This window comes from Neoarius graeffei, chromosome 4, assembly GCF_027579695.1.
Source record: "Neoarius graeffei isolate fNeoGra1 chromosome 4, fNeoGra1.pri, whole genome shotgun sequence".
NCBI lineage: Eukaryota > Metazoa > Chordata > Actinopteri > Siluriformes > Ariidae > Neoarius > Neoarius graeffei.
Window position 1 is genome coordinate 35,835,487 of NC_083572.1, and position 19,369 is coordinate 35,854,855.

Genomic DNA, 19,369 nt, shown 5'->3' on the forward strand with positions numbered 1-19,369 from the left:
ACGGTTTAGTTGAACGGTTCCATCGCACCCTCAAGAATATAATTAAAAAATTCGTGAGGATGCACGTAATTGGGATAAGTGGCTCGAACCCTTGTTGTTTTCAGTGCGAGAGGTCCCCCAAGCCTCCACGGGGTTCTCCCCATTTGAATTGTTATACGGGCGTAAGCCGCATGGCATTCTAGATGTGCTGCGGGAAAATTGGGAGGAGGGACCTTCACCAAGTAAAAATGAAATCCAATACGTTATTGACCTGCGTGCAAAACTCCACACACTCACCCACCTAACCCAGGAGAATTTGCGTCAGGCCCAAGAACGACAAACCCACCTGTACGACAAGGGTACGCGCCTCAGGGAGTTCGCACCGGGAGATAAAGTACTCGTACTGTTGCCCACATCGAGCTCCAAATTAGTCGCCAAGTGGCAAGGACCCTTTGAGGTCACACGGCGAGTCAGGGACGTTGACTATGAGGCGAGGCGAACGGACAGGGGTGGGGCGTTACAGGTTTACCACCTCAATCTGCTCAAACTCTGGAACAAGGAGGTCCCCTTGGTGTTGGTGGTTCCAGAGAAGGCGGGGCTGGGGCCGGAGGTTAAAAAGGGAACATTGGCATCACGTACCTCTCCTTTCCTTGACCCAACTCGCGGAGGTTGCCCAGTTGCAGACAGAGTTTTTGGACGTATTCTCGCCCCTGGCCGGCCGCACCAACCTCATAGAGCACCACATTGAGACGCCCCCGGGGGTGGTAGTGCATAGCCGCCCTTACAGGCTACCCGAACACAAGAAAAAAGTGGTTCAGGAAGAACTCGAAGCCATGCTCGAAATGGGCATCGTCGAGGAGTCCCACAGTGACTGGAGCAGCCTGGTGGTCTTGGTACCCAAGGCCGACGGGTCGGTCCGGTTCTGTGTAGACTATAGAAAAGTCAACGCGGTGTCTAAATTCGACGCGTACCCAATGCCTCGTATTGATGAGTTGCTCGATCGACTAGGCACAGCTCGCTTTTACTCGACACTGGATTTAACAAAGGGTTATTGGCAGATCCCCTTGACTCCATTATCCCAAGAAAAAATGGCCTTTTCCACACCGTTCGGCTTACACCAGTTTGCGACACTTCCTTTTGGGCTGTTTGGGGTGCCCGCTACGTTTCAGCAGCTGATGGATAGGGTCCTCCGCCCCCACGCCACCTATGCGGCCGCCTACCTTGACGATATCATTATTTATAGTAATGACTGGCTGAGGCACCTCCAACATCTGAGGGCCATCCTTAGGTCACTGAGGCGAGCGGGTCTCACAGCCAACCCGAAGAAGTGTGCGATTGGGCTGGTGGAAGTACGGTATCTGGGCTTCCACTTGGGCAACGGGCAGGTGCGTCCCCAAATTAACAAGACCGCAGCAATTGCGGCCTGCCCGAGGCCCAAGACCAAAAAGGGGGAGAGACAGTTCCTGGGGCTGGCTGGCTATTATTGTAGGTTTATACCTAACTATTCGGATGTCACCAGCCCGCTGACTGATCTGACTAAAAAGGGGGCACCAGATCCGGTCCAGTGGACAGAGCAATGCCAGCGGGCTTTTTCTGAGGTAAAGGCTGCACTGTGTGGGGGGCCACTTTTACACTCCCCTGACTTTTCTCTCCCCTTTGTTACAGACGGATGTGTCGGACAGAGGGCTGGGGGCTGTTTTGTCCCAGGAGGTGGAGGGGGAGGACCGCCCAGTGTTGTACATCAGTAGGAAGCTGTCGGTGCGTGAGGGGCGCTACAGCACCATTGAAAAGGAGTGCCTAGCGATCAAGTGGGCGGTCCTCGCCCTCCGTTACTACCTGCTGGGACGCCCTTTCACCCTCTGTTCGGACCACGCACCCCTCCAGTGGCTCCACCGCATGAAGGATGCCAACGCGCAGATCACCTGTTGGTATCTGGCACTCCAACCCTTCAACTTCAAGGTGATCCACAGGCTGGGGGCGCAGATGGCCATGGCGGACTTCCTCTCCTGTCAAGGGGGGGGGGGGGGGGGGAGTTGGCTGCAGGGGGTATGTGGCAGTGGGGGCGTGGCCAAGCGTCGGTCTGTGACTGGAGGGCGGAGTTGGGGAAGGTAAGTGGCAGAATCACTGCACCTGAGGTTGATTAATGTGTTTGTGTGTCTTCCCCAGTCACCGCGCCCTATTTAAGGAAGAGAGCGAGAGCAGAGAGGGCTCTCTCCCCAATCAGATGACGGGAGTGTGTGCGTGTGTGTATATGTGTATAGTTAAGGCTGAAAAGCTAAAATAAACGGGTTTTGTGAACTCAGTTCTGGCCTGCCGTCCTTCTGTGCTCCACCCACCCATCCAAACTGCTACAAGGTTATTACACAGTTGCTCAAAGACATGGAGTTTGTTTTCAAATGCAAGGGGATATATATGTATGAATAAAATCTCTACACACGCTGTACTGTGCAAAAGTCTTAGGCACATGTAAAGAAATCCTGTAGACCAAAATTGGCTTAAATTTTTTTTTTTTAGATCTATAAACAGCAGTAAGCCATAATAAATGAAACAAGGTCAATATTTCGTGTGAGACAACCCTTTCCTAAAAAAAAAGGTTATCTCAAGGACAGTGAGTGCAGGGTTTTTTTGTTTGTTTTTTTTTAAAGGAAATGAGCTGCAGATTTTACTGAGCATCTTGCAGAACCAGCCACAGTTCTTCTGGAGCTGTCCAAGCATGCATGTTTGTGCAAGAAAACTTGGTAGATGTTCCCATGCCTTGTCATGATGCTGTGTTCCAGAAAAATCCTGAATTTGGATGAGGTTTTGGAGATGTTTTGAGGGTTTTTAGGAGAAAGACTCTGGAGTGAGATCAGGCTTTTAGATGAGAGTGTAGATACAAGGTGAAACTGAACAAAACGGACCCAGAAAGCACGCAGAATCAAAGAAACTGAGGAAAAACATTGATGATGAGAGCACAGGAAAAAACACTACACCTTTTAAACATGGCACGCTGGAGACAAGTGCACTCACTCCTCGTACTCCATACCACAGTTTTTAGCTCAGTTGGTCTCAACTGATTTTGCTTCAGGACTCATTTTTTTATGTTGGACATCAAGTCATGACCCAACACCAAAGTTGTTTATCATATAGAAGTAAACAGAGAAATGCATATTAATTTTGCTTAATAGTGTTAATAATACAATAATTATCCATTACATAGGCCTGATAGATAAAAATGATTATTGGATAATGATTACTATCTCATAACAGTAAATTAATAAACTTTTTATACAACCCCAATTCCAAAAAAGTTGGGACAAAGTACAAATTGTAAATAAAAACGGAATGCAATAATTTACAAATCTCTAAAACTGATATTGTATTCGCAGTAGAACATAGACAACATATCAAATGTCAAAAGTGAGACATTTTGAAATTTCATGACAGCAACACATCTCAAAGTTGGGACAGGGACAATAAGAGGATGGAAAAGTTAAAGGTACAAAAAAGGAACAGCTGGAGGACCAAATTGCAACTCATTAGGTCAATTGGCAATAGGTCATTAACATGACTGGGTATAAAAAGAGCATTTTGGAGTGGCAGCGGCTCTCAGAAGTAAAGATGGGAAGAGAATCACCAATCCCCCTAATTCTGTGCTGACAAATAGTGGACCAATATCAGAAAGGAGTTCGACAGTGTAAAATTGCAAAGAGTTTGAACATATCATCATCTACAGTGCATAATATCATCAAAAGATTCAGAGAATCTGGAAGAATCTCTGTGTGTAAGGGTCAAGGTTGGAAAACCATACTGGGTGCCTGTGATCTTCGGGCCCTTAGACGGCACTGCATCACATACAGGCATGCTTCTGTATTGGAAATCACAAAATGGGCTCAGGAATATTTCCATGGAACATTATCTGTGAACATAATTCACCGTGCTATCCACCGTTGCCAGCTAAAAAACTATATTTCAAAGAAGAAGCCGTATCTAAACATGATCCAGAAGCGCAGACATCTCTGGGCCAAGGCTCATTTAAAATGGACTGTGGCAAAGTGGAAAACTGTTCTGTGGGCAGACGAATCAAAATTTGAAGTTCTTTATGGAAATCAGGGACGCCATGTCATCCGGACTAAAGAGGAGAAGGATGACCCAAGTTGTTATCAGCGCTCAGTTCAGAAGCCTGCATCTCTGATGGTATGGGGTTGCATTAGTGCATGTGGCATGGGCAGCTTACACATCTGGAAAGACACCATCAGTGCTGAAAGGTATATCCAGGTTCTAGAGCAACATATGCTCCCATCCAGACGACGTCTCTTTCAGGGAAAACCTTGCATTTTCCAACATGACAATGCCAAACCACATACTGCATCAATTACAGCATCATGGCTGCGTAGAAGGAGGGTCCGGGTACTGAACTGGCCAGCCTGCAGTCCAGATCTTTCACCCATAGAAAACATTTGGCGCATCATAAAACGGAAGATATGACGAAAAAGACCTAAGACAGTTGAGCAACTAGAATCCTACATTAGACAAGAAGGGGTTAACATTCCTATCCCTAAACTTGAGCAACTTGTCTCCTCAGTCCCCAGATGTTTACAGACTGTTGTAAAGAGAAAAGGGGATGTCTCACAGTGGTAAACATGGCCTTTTCCCAACTTTTTTGAGATGTGTTGTTGTCATGAAATTTAAAATCACCTAATTTTTCTCTTTAAATGATACATTTTCTCAATTTAAACATTTCATATGTCATCTATGTTCTATTCTGAATAAAATATGGAATTTTGAAACTTCCACATTGTTGCATTCCGTTTTTATTTACAATTTGTACTTTGTCCCAACTTTTTTGGAATCGGGGTTGTAAACAACTTCAATGTCAACTGGGGTCAACTGTGCAGGAAAATGGGGGCTGCAATAGTGAGGTGAGAAAGAGAGTGCAGGCAGAGTGGAGCAGTTGGAGAAGGGTTTCGGGAGTCATTTGTGATAGGAAAGTCCCAGCAAAAGTGAAAGGTAAGATGTATTGCTGTTGCTGTCAAGCTGTACAATGCCACTGTATAACTGTGGTACACTTCTTACCATGTATCCTTAACTCAGGTGCAATATATGTATATAGGAATCATTGTATATAAAATCACTTCATTTTGCTTTTACTTAAGTTATTGAACTTTATTTTATTTTTATTTATTCTTTTTTAAGGACTATTGTATCTTCTATTTTTAGACATATTTACTTCTTCCTTGATTCAGGAGCTTGGTTGCAATTTTGAATTTCCCTCCGGGGATTGATAAAGTGATTCTGATATAAGACAGTAGTGAGACCAGCTGTGATGTGTGGATTGGAGACCGTACCCTTAACGAAGAGACAGGAGGCAAAGTTGGAGGTGGTGGAGTTGAGGATGTTAAGGTTTGCAATGGGAGTGACGAGGTTGGACAGGATAAGGAACGAGCACCTCAGAGGGACAGCACATGTGGAGAGCTTGGGAATTAAGCTAAGAGAGATGAGACTGAGATGGTATGGGCACATCCTGAGAAGAGATGCAGAGCATGTGGGAAGGAGAATGTTGAGGATGGAGCTTCCAGGCAAAAGAAAACAAGGCAGGCCATAGAGGAGATACCGTACATGGATGTGGTGAGAGAGGACATGAAAGTGGCAGGTGTGGTAGAGAAGGATGCGGAAGATAGGGAGCAATGGAGACGAAAGATCCGCTGTGGCGACCCCTAATTGGGAGCAGCCAAAAGAAGAAGAAGAAGATTGGATAATGATTACTGTCTCATAACAGTAAATTAATAAACTTTTTATCAACAACTTCAATATCATAAGTATTTACAGTGGAAAATCTGTTTATTAAATGCAATGCACATTGAATTAAGTGAAAAACTTTTCGCATTAATATGAAATGCATTAATTTGAAAAAGGACAGCTATATAAACGCATATGTGTAATCCAGAATAAGTGAAATTTACCGAAGGGCGGTACGGCGGTGTAGTGGTTAGCACTGTCGCCTCACAGCAAGAAGGTTCTGGGTTTGAGCCCAATGGCTGACGGAGGCCTTTCTATGTGGAGTTTGCATGTTCTCCCCGTGTTTGCATGGGTTTCCTCCAGGTGCTCTGGTTTCCCCCACAGTCCAAAGACATGCAGGTTAGGCTAACTGATTGATTGCTCCTGAACAGTGCATATGACAAAGTCAACAGTCAACAGGTATTTGTCTCTAAATACTTGAATTGAATTTCAGTGGTTTCATGCAAATAACTCGCTGCACAAACCATGCTTGTCATAGTTTTTTCCAGCCTTTCATAGGAAAATGGAATTTCACTCTCTGTTTATCAGTGTTCACACTGATAGTTTACAGATGAATTAGTGCTAAAACTGACAATTTTGCTGGTTTGATTCCCTGGACCAGCAGGACTGGCTGAAGTGCCCTTGAGCAAAGGCCTAACCCCCAACTGCTCCAGCAAGTGTGGTGGCGTACCTTGTGTCTGATTAGCCAAAGAAAAACTGATGATGCGATTATCAGTTTGGGCAGGTAACCCGGCCATAAAAAAAAAAGGTTTGTTTTTGATGGTTTTCCATTTTCTTTTACCATTTGCATTTAGTGACTTTTTTTTTCTTCCAAGCAGCCCGCATCTTAATCTTAAGGGGCCAATGACCCACCAGTTGAGAAACACTGATTTAACTGTGGATTTTTACATATTGCATAAGTAAAATTTAGACACAACTTGCATTTACTGTTTAAATTACAGTTAATTGTATTTCCGTTTTGAATTCCCCACGTGCTGGATCGAAGAGTGAACTTTTTTCCACTTGACAGGTCGAGTAACCCGCTACCAAACCTTGATCACTGATGTATTTCCTGTTATATTTCAGAAGCGAACAGGAAACAGTGAATCAAGCGCGGGGCTGTGAGAAGTGAGCGCACTTATCTCGGGTTTAACGAGGTGGTAGAGTTAATCTGATTAGTTAACCGAATTTATAAATTGAGTATAAAATTCACTTTATCATAGGCCATCAGTTTATGTAGCTTTTTCTTGCCAGTTCTGCCGCTTTTCCACTACAAACGCGGCTGAGTCGGGCTGAGCCGTGCCGTGCTGAGTCGGGCTGAGCGGGGCTGTTGGAGTTGCATTTCGACTACAACCGCGCTGAACCGTGCTGGCTGGAAGTGGGTGGACACATTGGGTGGAGTTAGCGAAAGCGGGTGGACGTCAGGTGATGTTGTTAAGCAGCGCAAACAGTGACATCAGTGATCTTTTAAGCGGTAGTCTCACGACCCGAATAGTAAACAATAAACATGGAGGACATGGAGTCGTTAGTGTTGCTGGTCTTGGTGCTGTGGCTTGTTGTCACCGACAACGCGGACAGATACTGGCAAGAGCGTATAGATGAGGCGAGACGCATAAGGCTTCAGAAATTCTCGTAATTCGTAATTCTTCTCCTTCCGGGTTTGCGGTGTTTACAGATCCCAGCGCGCTCGCGGGGCGTGTGTGGGCATGTGAGGACACTCCTCCTCACCAATCAGTGCACAGGGGAGTGTCTGCTCACGCCCCCAGCCTCACTCGGCACGGCTTGGCTCGCTTCAGCCCCACTCCAAAACGGTGCGAGTTTTAGGGGCTAAGCAGGGCTGAAGCGAGCTGAGTCGTGCTGGTTTTTGGTAGTCGAAACGCGAGCCGTGTTGGGCTGAAGTGAGCTGAAGCAAGCTGAAGTGAGCTGAAAAAGGGTAGTGGAAAAGGGCCATTCGTTACCAACAGGACACTTCTGCATTTGTAGCAGAAGTTGTGACCTCAAACATCTGAAGCAAGCTTCACAAGAGTACCTCATGACAACACCTACTTTTAAGTCATACCTATGTGAGATTTGTTGCATGTATGGATATTTTGTGATGAACTCCTGTGAAGCTGTTTGCAATATATTAACTTCTGACAATATTGTTTTATTGAAACAGTACAGTGAAAGTTTATTTATAATGAAGAGCTACTGTGAAATTCTTACTTTTAAAACATTCAAATTTGATTGTACTAAACTACTTTTCAATGTTCGCAAACATCACTAGCAAAAAAAAAATAGCTGAATATCTAATTTAAAGATAAAGGGAAGGATTGAGTGTGGTCTCATTGTAGAGATGGGACACTCAGTAATGATCAGAACTAAGCTGTGATCAGGTTTCATAGTCAACATTTGACTTTTTTTTACCCCCTTTATTTTCATACTACGAATCCTACTGTGAAGTACAGGAAAAACCTTGTACTGCACTGTTGATTCACTACTGTTACAAGTAAATGTGTGTGTGTGTGTGTGTGTGTGTGTGTGTGTGTTTAACTTCTTTCAGACACCCCTCATCATATACCTCTTTCATTTTGTGGTGGACTATGCAGAGATTGTATTTATGGTAAGTACTTTTGAGCTTAATGATACTAACATTTTTTTTTTCAATTTTTGATTCTTGTACATCATGCTAAAAACAAACAGGGAAAGTTTGATCACCAGACTAAATGTATTTTTAAAAGCTACTCTAAACTATTTGAGGAAAGTGTGGCAAGAAAAACACTAAACTGTACAAGTCAGGGTGTAGTTCAGCACGTGGTTCAGAGACTACTCTTACTGCTGCCTTATTGTTATCCAAGAGTCATTGCAAGTAAAAAAGGAAATGGTGAATTTCCTATAAAATGCCTTTTATCAACAGCTATCTATCCCTTTCTTCTTCCAACTTTATATTCAAACCAGAAATTTTGTATGTCTTGGAGCTACCTGCATAACAGACCTGCTAGAAACTCGCTGGAAGTCAAGGACATACACCAGCTACAGTCCCTTCCAAAAGTATTAGCTTGGCAGGGCCAGGTCATTTGATTTTGCTACATACCAGAAACGTTTTGGTTTGAATCAAAAGATGAATGAGATGATTGATCAGAATTTCAGCTTTCATATCCTGATATTTACATGTGTTAAACATGGCATCTTTTGTTTAAACCATCCCATATTTCAAGTGATCAAAAATATTGGAACATGAGACTGGCATATGTTTCTTGATGCCCAGATGTGCCCTGTTTGAGTGATGGTTTAAACAAGAGCTCTTGGTCATGTTAAAAAAATAAGTACATCTCGTAGAAATTTGTAGACTTTTCTCACCATTATTTAAACAAGCAGATATTTCGCCCTCTTTAATACAATGCTTACAGATAAAGGTAATATACTCCAACAAAAGACACACACATAAAATTGACATTTTATTAGTCATTTTTATAATTTAAAAAAATCAGTCAAAAAAAAGTAAGGACACCCTTACATTTATCACACTTTCAAGTCCATAAATTTAGACTCTGGTGTTCCAGATTAGGTGCCGTTGATTTTAGAAAATCCTGCAGGTAGAGGTGCAGGTGAACCCTGTCTTATTTAAACCTGACATCTAGGGTGTGGTGTTCTCTTTACTATTGAAGTGTGTGGTGTCATCGTGCCAAGATATATAAAGAGCTCTCTAAAGACCTCAGAAAAAAGGTTGTGGATGCTCATGAATCTGGCAACGGATTTTAAAAAGCTCTCTAAATTATTAGAAATAAATCATTCCGCTCTAATGAAAATCTGCAAGTGGTACAGATTTCAAACAACTGCCAGTTTGTCCAAGACTGACTGTCTCAGCAAATTCAAGCCAAGAGCAGACTGTTTGATGCTAAAAGAAGTGTCCAAGAACCCCTAAGTTTCATCACTGGATCTGCAGGTAACTCTTGCAACTGTTGGTGTGAAAGTGCATACATCTATAATCAGAAAGAGATTGGACATATTTGACCTGCATGGGAGGTGTTCCAGGAAAAAGTCCATGCTATCCAAAAGGAACATTGGTAAAATGTAGTCTTGCTTTATTGAACATGTAGGCAAAGACCAGGCCTTTTGGAATAACTTGCTCTGAACAGATGACTCAAAGGTCGAGTTGTTTGGCTGCAGTCAAAGTACATGTGTGGTGCAGACCAAAAATGTTTTTTCAGGAGAAGAACCTCATACCAACTGTGAAACATGGTGGTGGAAATGTTGTTTGGGGTTGCTTCACTGCCTCAGGAACTGGGAAACTTGCATTCGTTGATATGATTGAGAATTCATAGTTGAATCAAGTCAAAGAGTGCTTGAAGATAATGTGAGGCCATCTGTCCAAAAGTTGAAGTTGAACCAGAGGTGGATGTTTCAACAAGATGATTCTAAACACACTTGCAGATCTACCAAGGAATGGCTCAAAAAGAAGAAATGAAGGGTTATGAAATGGCCTAGTCAAGGCCCAGATTTGAACCCCACTGAAATGTTGTGGGGAGATTTGAGAAGGGTAGTACATGTAAGAAAACCTTCAAACACGGGGCTTTCCCCAAAGCATGGATACATGCTGTACAACATCAGCACCATGCTGTCACTTGTATACCAAAAAAAATCAGTACCATAAGTTGAACAATGCAGAGTACTTTCCATGCCTAAATATCTCCTATTCCCCTCAGAAAATGAGTAGTAACTATAGAAATGGGAAAATGTTGTATGTGTGTGTGTGCGTATTAAAAAAAAAAAAAAAAAAAAAAAAAAAAAAATATATATATATATATATATATATATATATATGGATGGGCACTCTGGAATAATAAATGTAGATCAGTAGACCATACACAGTTGCCCCCTAACTTCTGGGACACCTTTTGATACTGTTGATCACAACATACTGCTATATCGACTTGAACACTGGGTTGGGTTGACTGGTAAAGTTATCAATTGGTTAAAATCATACTTAGAAGCTTCTTTGTTACCATGGGAAATTGTACCTCAACATCAATGTCCTTGACCTATGGTGTCCCCCAGGGGTCGATTCTTGGACCATTACTATTCAACCTTTATATGCTCCCACTTGGACAAATTATCAAGAACAACTCAATTTTGTATCACTGCTATGCTGCTATGACACCCAAATTTATTTTGCTGTATCACCTAATGATTATGCCCCCCTTGAATGTCTCTACCAGTGTATCAACCAAATCAACAACTGGATGTCACAAAATTTTCTTCAGCTGAACACAGATAAAACAGAAGTAATTCTATTTGGGAAAACAGATGAAAGACTCAGGATTACCACTATTTTTGACACAAAGGGGATTAAAACAAAAGATATGGTTAAAAATATTGGTGTTTTCATTGACAGCGAGCTAAACTTTGACAGTCACATGAAAGCAATCACTAAAATGGCATTTTATCACTTAAAAAACATTTCCAAACTAAGAGGACTTATGTCAAAAAATGATCTGGAAAAACTTATACATGCCTTCATCTCTAGTAGGGTTGATTACTGCAATGGCCTTTTCACAGGCCTGCCAAAAAAGACCATCAAACGACTTCAGCTGATTCAAAATGCAGCGGCTAGGGTTCTCACACGAACAAAAAGAACAGAGCACATTACTCCAATTCTAAGGTCCCTTCACTGGCTTCCAGTAAGCTATAGAATTGACTTTAAAGTATTGCTGCTGGTGTACAAATCTCTAAATGGTACAGGGCCCAATTACCTCTCTGATATGTTGCAGCGGCCTAACCCAATCAGATCTACCAGATCGCAGCAGCAAAATTTACTGGTAAAACCTGTTGTTAAAACAAAGTGTGGTGAAGCAGCTTTTAGCTACTATGCAGTACAGCTATGGAATCAACTCCCAGAGGACATTAAAAATGCTCCTGCTGTTGGCAGCTTCAAATCTAGACTAAAGACCAAGCTGTTTTCAGATGCTTTCTGCTAACTGATTAATATTGTCATCTTTACATGTTTTAAACTTTCTTAACTTTTACAGTCTCTGCATGTTTTAAACTTTACTTAACTTTTATTCTATTTTATTCTGCTGTTTTTTTACTGAACTTTTACTTCATTTTATTATTTTATTTCTACTGTTGTTTAATTATTTTTCCCCCATTTATTTTATGTAATTTTATTTTCTATTGTTTACTGTTTTGCTTTTACTTCTGTAAAGCACATTGAACTGCCACTGTGTATGAAATGTGCTATATAAATAAACTTGCCTTGCCTATATAAATAAATAGAATATAAAGTTAGGTAGTCCAGAATATCTATCTATCTTTGTTCTCAACCCAGACTTGAAAATAAAGGGTTTCGCCATTCACTGACTGCCATTCACAATCATACATAAAACTACGTGCTGGTCGCTAGATGTCGCTGTTGCATGATTTGACCTCGATTCTGGTCCTGGCATCCTGGGAGTGGAAAATGAAGAGGTGTGCTACGAAGTGTTTTTTCATTTCAAATCCAATTTTGCCTTTTAAACTTTGTCCCTTGCATATTTGAAAAGGTGAAAAACAGCAAATTTTAATAATGTTGAATTGTGCCTAAAAAAAAAGCCCTAGATGCCAGCAGAATGCATCATTTGAAGTCTCTAATTTCAAAATTTTCCAGAAGAGCATCCCTCCCAATCCCCCTAGCAGCCTTCGGGGCCCTCCGGGCTTCGCACCAGTAGCACCTCTCTGATATTTTTTTTCTGGGGAAAGCCCTGAAACATCTTGCAACTGAAGAAATTTTGCATGGACAAGTGTGCAAAAAATTTCAGCATGCCAATGTCAGAGACTGGTGTACAATTATGTAAAACACCTGCAAGAATTATTTTTGCTAAAGGGGCAATACTAGCTTCTGAAGCCAAGGGTATAATTAATTTCTCCACAGAAGGATATTGCATCTATTGATATTTTTGTTGAATAAATGATTGAAATGGCTAATTTTCCTTGTTGTTTTGTTCAAATATATCACCTTTATCCATAGGCACTGTATCAAAAGGGTGAAATATTTGCTCGTTTAAATATGTTGAGAAAAATCTACAATTTCCATAGGATGACAACATGCCTTTCCTGGACCTCCCTCTCCATACTGACCACAACAGAGCTGTACCGTATGTCTGGCAGTGGGTATTGACCGCTCTGTCATGGCTCAACCAACACATGTCAGCAGCCTTAACACATTTCGGTTATGGTTCATTCATCAGGTCCTGGTCAAGAAATAACCCTTATGATTTAACTATGAAGTTTTACACAAAGCTGGCAGAAGTAATATAGCTTCAACTTTGTGAGATGATAACTGATACCAGACCATACTTGGACTTCTTTTTTTTTTTAAAGGCCATGTGCACACACTGGTGAATTCTGGTAGAACAGGAACAATTGCAGAAGCATTGCCTTGAACTTGTTTGAGATATGGCACTTTTGGGGCAGCCTAGGAGGCTGCTAGTGCAAGTCAGTGGGCAATGCAATGAATAGACTTCACCAGCAGGAAGTCTCTCTTGATCAGGGCTGCAACCTGACAACAGAAAAACAAATATGCTGTTTTGCTATATTCTATCGGTTATAGCCACATTGCAATTAGATGATTTTGTTTACCGAGTGCTTGGAAATTCGTGTTGTGTACAACAAACACCCTTACCTCAGTCTCACACCCAACCATAACAACTGCCTCATCAGACCACAAACCCACACACTTTGTCATGTCCAGCTTGAGTCTGGTGAAAAATTCATGTAGTGCCTTGGTGATAGTTTCTGCATGGCCATCAGGTAGATCTACCAAACCTAGGAAGCTGGTCTTCACCTGCTGGGTTTAACATTCATAGGCCTACTCATGTATGTACTTTTAATCTGATGAACAAATTAACCCTGGAATTATATTTATTTTCAGCTTCTGAGAGACTTTAATCAGTCTTGACAAACCTTCCAGTAGTGCACATACACAATGAGCTGCTTCAGTACTGAAATGTCAGTTGGCTTGTCAATGAGCAGGCTGAACACTGCATATCATCAACCAGATCGTTGCGCACTATGGTAGCACAACACTGCACAATTTTCTGGGTGAGCTGTTTGGAAGTGTGTTTGGTGTTTTCTTCCTGCAACCACATAATCATCATGCTCATGTGCATAAGCATTTGTCATCTTCATAATGACTGTGAGTGTGATTGAGTACAGTAATATTTCCGCTGTACACTACCTTGTACAATTCACTGATATGGGGACAGTTACAGGCTTGGAGGAGTTCCAACAGGGAAGGATATGTGGTCATGTGTGGAATCTCCTGTTTCATGAGTCAATGGATCTCTCTCACAGCATGCAGAAACCCCATATGGTTCTAAGTAACCCACTGCCCAAAAGCCTACACAATGCCACCACCCACACTGGCCCAGACTCTGGCTGTCTCCAGCTCCTGAGCCTCCTGGTGCTTTGCACTTTTTAGCGATGCTGCTCAAGACTGTATGCCACCAGGGTGATGCATGGCTCCTCTATACACTCTTTGGAGCCATTTCTGTATTTGGTATTGTGTTTTTGGCACAGGCTGCACAACATTCCTGTGTATTTAAAAAAAAAGATACCATGAAATATGTACCAGGTAATTACAAAATTTAAAAATGAAGACCTGTGAACATGGAAACCATTGCAGACCTACATGTAAATGATTAGATCTAGGCCTACAGACCTATAATATTTTGACAGTTGAGTCATTGGAGACTTGGAGTTTTGTTCAGTGTGTGTGACCAACAATGTGGCAACTTAAGTTCATCGTAATTTGCTGCCACAAGGTTGAATTCTAAAGACTGCTACATTCCAGCTTGACAGTGACATAATCACCATAACATAAGCAATCAGACCACATGTTTTTACACATGTGCACACGGGCAAGATCTAGTAAACATTTTCAACATGCCACCTTCTCCTGGAGTCACTACCAACCAGTTATATGTCTTCAGCCAATCTGGATCTTCACCAGATTTACGCTTTTTGGCCTGCCACTGTTGCTGAGTTGTTTTCCACAGTTTTCTTTGTGAAAAACTCCGTAATTAAGCTGCAACCCATTGGCTCACTCGTACCTGGCTTGAAGGCTCCGCCATTTTTGCATAAGTTACCTATGAATATTAATTGCGCATCACTCATCCAATCAACGTGGGATACCGCACACAGCCAATCAGCATGGAATACCCTTCTCTGACCTCAGCTGTGAACTTGGGTCAAGTTCAGGGCCATGGGCTTGCTTGGACTGCATTAATTACCTGCTCAAAGGCTACAAAACACATGCATGTTGATTCTAGCTTTATACTGTTGTTGGCAGTGGTTGTCCATCACTAGCAATGATTGCTTCATCAGGATGCACAGAAACACAGATGGGCCACTACGCCCACCCCAGAGCAACAGAGTCGCCCGCGTTGGCGGCACAAACAGCCCAACCGAGCCGCCACGGAATGTCTGGACTCGTGACCTCTTGCATACTATTCTCCTCTCCTAACGAAGCACCTTGCACAGTAAGGTAAGACAAACGATGTCATGCCCCCATCATTTTGTCCCTCTGGACCTCCAAACCTGATGCCAAGTGGCACACACAAGTGCTACAGACCTGAGAGATATGTAAGTTTCCCTGCAGTGACAACTGGCTTGTCGAATGATGCCATCCATTGGCCATTTGAGTGGCTCTTCTGCATGCCATCTGGTGGTGTGCTATTGACCTTGTTTGGTTCATCTGCCACATTGCACCGAAAAGTGCCCTGCTGCCAGCGCCTTATTGGTGATGGACTATTTAAGCCATAGCTGGAACTCCAGCAGGTGCTACCACCCTGGGTCAGAGCGGACCTGGGAACAATGGTGATTAAGGGGTAACTCCACCTTCCCCAGTACTCAAATCCTCCCAGACCTGAGACTCACCACCGGTTGCTGTTTAAAGTCATACCTAGGTCTATGCTTAATATTGTAGGCCTATGTTGTAAGCATCACGGCAGCAGTTTAATGGGTAGAAGCATGTCACTAAGCATATTTGGTCAATAAATTAAGCACAGCGGGGCCACTACGCTATGATGCTTTAGATGTTTTTGGTATAATCCATAATGCCAGACATGTGCAGTCAACTCTTTGAAACACATGTTACACGGTCAAGAAGCCCTAGGGAGGAGAGGAGAGGTTACAGGGTCAGAAGCCAAATCAATTGAATGGATCGACCATGTGGGCACCCCCAAATTGCTACATCCTGTCTCATCAGCGAGGTGCCTACATGTTTTATTGGACTCATTGTCACAGATGAACAGAAAGCAGTGGCAACCCTACACAGGCTAATCAGCGCCCATCAGTTTGGCTTCTTGGAGCAGTGGACAGATTGATGTATCTTAACAGTCCAGGAAATGATCCTGAATGCTAGAATCTTAGCACGAGGGCCTTGTGCACTCTTGAGTGGAAACATTTCCTGAAATTATATGCACCCCATCAATTGGTCCTGATGCACTGCCCAATGCCTAAAATGCTAGCCCATTTTGCAAGGACTGCTGGATGGGGCGAGTCCCCATTTACACTGGTAGTCTATGGGATCACCATTTTGACTCATCATGGCTGAGTTGACGACCCCTCATTGGCTCATGCAACTGAGAACTGCACAGGTTCTTCATGATTTCTTAGACATCATTATTAAAAGTAATTTTACATAGAAAGTAAATGTAAAAGTAGAAAATCATACACATCTGAGGACAACTTGCATTTACTTGCACGCATATTGTCAGGAGAGGTCACCACAGTAATGGGAAATTGTTTACTTCTGGTGTTTTTCCTGGATTTGTATATAGTGCTCTAGTTACCCGAGTATCTCCATGCACCTTCTCCAGATACCACAAGGTTACCATCTCCTCCCCTCCCAGTACTAGTACAGCAATCCTATCCAAGCACTTTTCAGTCAGTTGTAGGGTAAGATGATTCCTCTTGACTGTTTGGTGACTGTCCTCATGACTTCCACCCCTGGCAGTTATGCGGGGTGAAATTTAATAGTAGTTATGCATGTAACTGTGGTTTTATGAACACCAGATGGTCACCGGGTTTTTATTTCACTCAGAACCAGAACTGGTGCTGACCCAGTGGGAGCTCAACAAAAAGGTTCCATCCTCAGATGGCAGTTGACTATGATATTTTATAGGAATTGCTATCATACCATCACCACATGACGGTGTTAAGGTCCTGGCACACGTACAAGAAGGTATCGGGGTGCTTAGGCCGTGCTCATAGATATTGGGTACAATCCATGTATTGTGTCAAAAATACATTGTGAAATATTCAAGTAATTCTGCTTGCAAAGTGTATCATGTTATAACTGTTACATGTCCTGAAACGGAAGTCTGAATTGCATTTCATTGGCTTTGTACCTGTACTCTGCATAATGACAAAGTTTAATCTAATCTAGTCTAATCTAATTATTTGTGGTTTTGTTTTACTTCTGTTACCAGATAGCAGATGGACTCACAGCTGTGGCTCTCTATCTATCAGTGAAGAGCTACAACAAAACTGTGGTGAGTAGGAAAAGGGCTTAATGGGACACTTGATGCATTCTCTGTCAACTCAACCTGAGGTGATTGCACAATGATCTCATAATTTGCTAAGCCATTTAGAAAATAAGTCGGTACAAATGGCTCACGAATCTCAATGTCGTGAGATTAACTTTTTCATTTTTTAATAATGATTTCCATCCTTTTTGGTGGCTAAATTTTTAATGATCTAACAAAGCTGTGTTCTTGAAAATATGTCTGGCCAGAGCTAGTGTCACAGTCAGATAGTCTAGTTCATAGCAATGGCCAAAAAAAAAAAGCCATATTAACACAGTCATTCTGAAGCATGTTTCGGATACTCGTACAAAAATCAATAATCAGTAGATGTCTCTCTCATATATATATATATATATATATATATATATATATATATATATATATATACACAAACACGAATGAGAAAATATTTAATGAGTTCATTTTATTTATTGAGAAATGATCCAATGTTTGACAAAAGTATGTGAACCTTTAGGATTAGCAGTTAATTTGAAGGTGAAATTGGAGTTAGGTGTTTTCAATCAATGGGATGACAATCAGGTGTGAATGAGTGCTCTGTTTCATTTAAGGAACAGGGATCTATCAAAGTCTGTTCTTCACAAAACAAATTTGTAGAAGTGCATCATTGCATGAACAAAGGAGATTTCTGAGGACCTCAGAAAGAGTTGTTGATGCTAATCAGGCTGGAAAAGGTTCCAAAACCATCTCTAAAGAGTTTGAACTCCACCAATCCACAGACAGGTGGAGGAACTTAAAGATCATTATTACCCTCCCCAGGAGTGGTTGACCAACAAAGATCACTTCAACACTCCACTGCAAAAAATGATCTCTTGTTGAGAGAAAATATCTTTAATATGGGTGAATTTATCTATTATTTCTTATTAGAAGTTTACTAGAACTCAAATATAAGATTATTTAGCTTACTTTGAGACGCTTTTACTAATTTCAAGCCTTAAATTTTCTTATTCTATTGGCAGATAATTTTGCTTCTTTCTAGAATTGAATGCTTAAAATGAGCAAAATTATCTGCCAATAGAATAAGAAAATTTAAGGCTTGAAATTAGTAAAAGCGTCTCAAAGTAAGCTAAATAATCTTATATTTGAGTTCTAGTAAACTTCTAATAAGAAATAATAGATAAATTCACCCATATTAAAGATATTTTCTCTCAACAAGAGAATTTTTTGCAGTGTGCAAAAAAACTACATCTTGTTAAGAGAAAATATCTTTGAGTGAATTTATCTAATATTTCTTATTAGAAGATTAACATAACTCAAATATAAGATTTAACTTACTTTGAGACACTTTCTCATTTTAAGGTTTAAATTTTATGCTATTGGCAGATAATTTTGCTCATTTTAAGCATTTAATTCTAGAAAGAAGCAAAAGTATCTGCCAATAGAATAAGAAAATTTAAAGCTTGAAATGAGAAAGTGTCTAAGCTAAATAATTTTATCTGAGTTGTAATAAACTTCTAATAAGAAATATTAGATAAATTCACCCATATTAAAGATATTTTCTCTTAAGATATAATTTTTTGCACTGAAGAGCAAGGCGTGTAATAGTCTCCGAGGTCACAGAGGAACCCAAAGTAACTTCTAAGCAATTAAAGGCCTCGCTCACATTTGCTAATGTTAAATGTTTGAGTCTACCATCAGGAGAGTGCTGAACAACAATGATGTGCATGACACGGTTGCAAGGAAAAAGCCAGAGTTTTCCCAGAAGAACATTGCTGCCTAACTACAGTTTGCTAAAGATCAAGTAGGCAAGCCAGGAGGCTGCTGGTAAAATTTTGTGGATGTATGAGACCAGAATAGAACTTTTTGGTTTAAACGATGAGCAGTATTTTTGGAGAAAAGAAAATTCTGCATTCCAGCATAAGAACCTTATCCTATCCATGAAACATGAATACCTATGGACACTCCAGATTTCTGTTTTTTTCATCTTAATTATTGTTTGTGTCACAATAAAACAACAATTTTCACCTTTTAAAGTTGTAGGCATGTTGTGTAAATCACATGGTACTAACCTTCCAAAAAAATCCATTTTAATTCCAGCTTGTAATGCGACAAAACAGGACAAACACTAA

At 41.4% G+C, this 19,369-nt stretch overlaps 1 protein-coding gene across 1 annotated transcript in view; it reads left to right on the forward strand.

The window, feature by feature from the left end:
• The window catches only part of pigu (phosphatidylinositol glycan anchor biosynthesis, class U), a 78,127-nt gene that overhangs the window by 21,373 nt on the left and 37,385 nt on the right, over positions 1-19,369 (forward strand). Inside the window, exons 3-4 of the mRNA XM_060919185.1 lie at positions 8,279-8,338; positions 17,187-17,249. Of these exons, the coding sequence (XP_060775168.1) occupies positions 8,279-8,338; positions 17,187-17,249 (123 nt within the window). The remainder of the gene's footprint in view (positions 1-8,278; positions 8,339-17,186; positions 17,250-19,369) is intronic.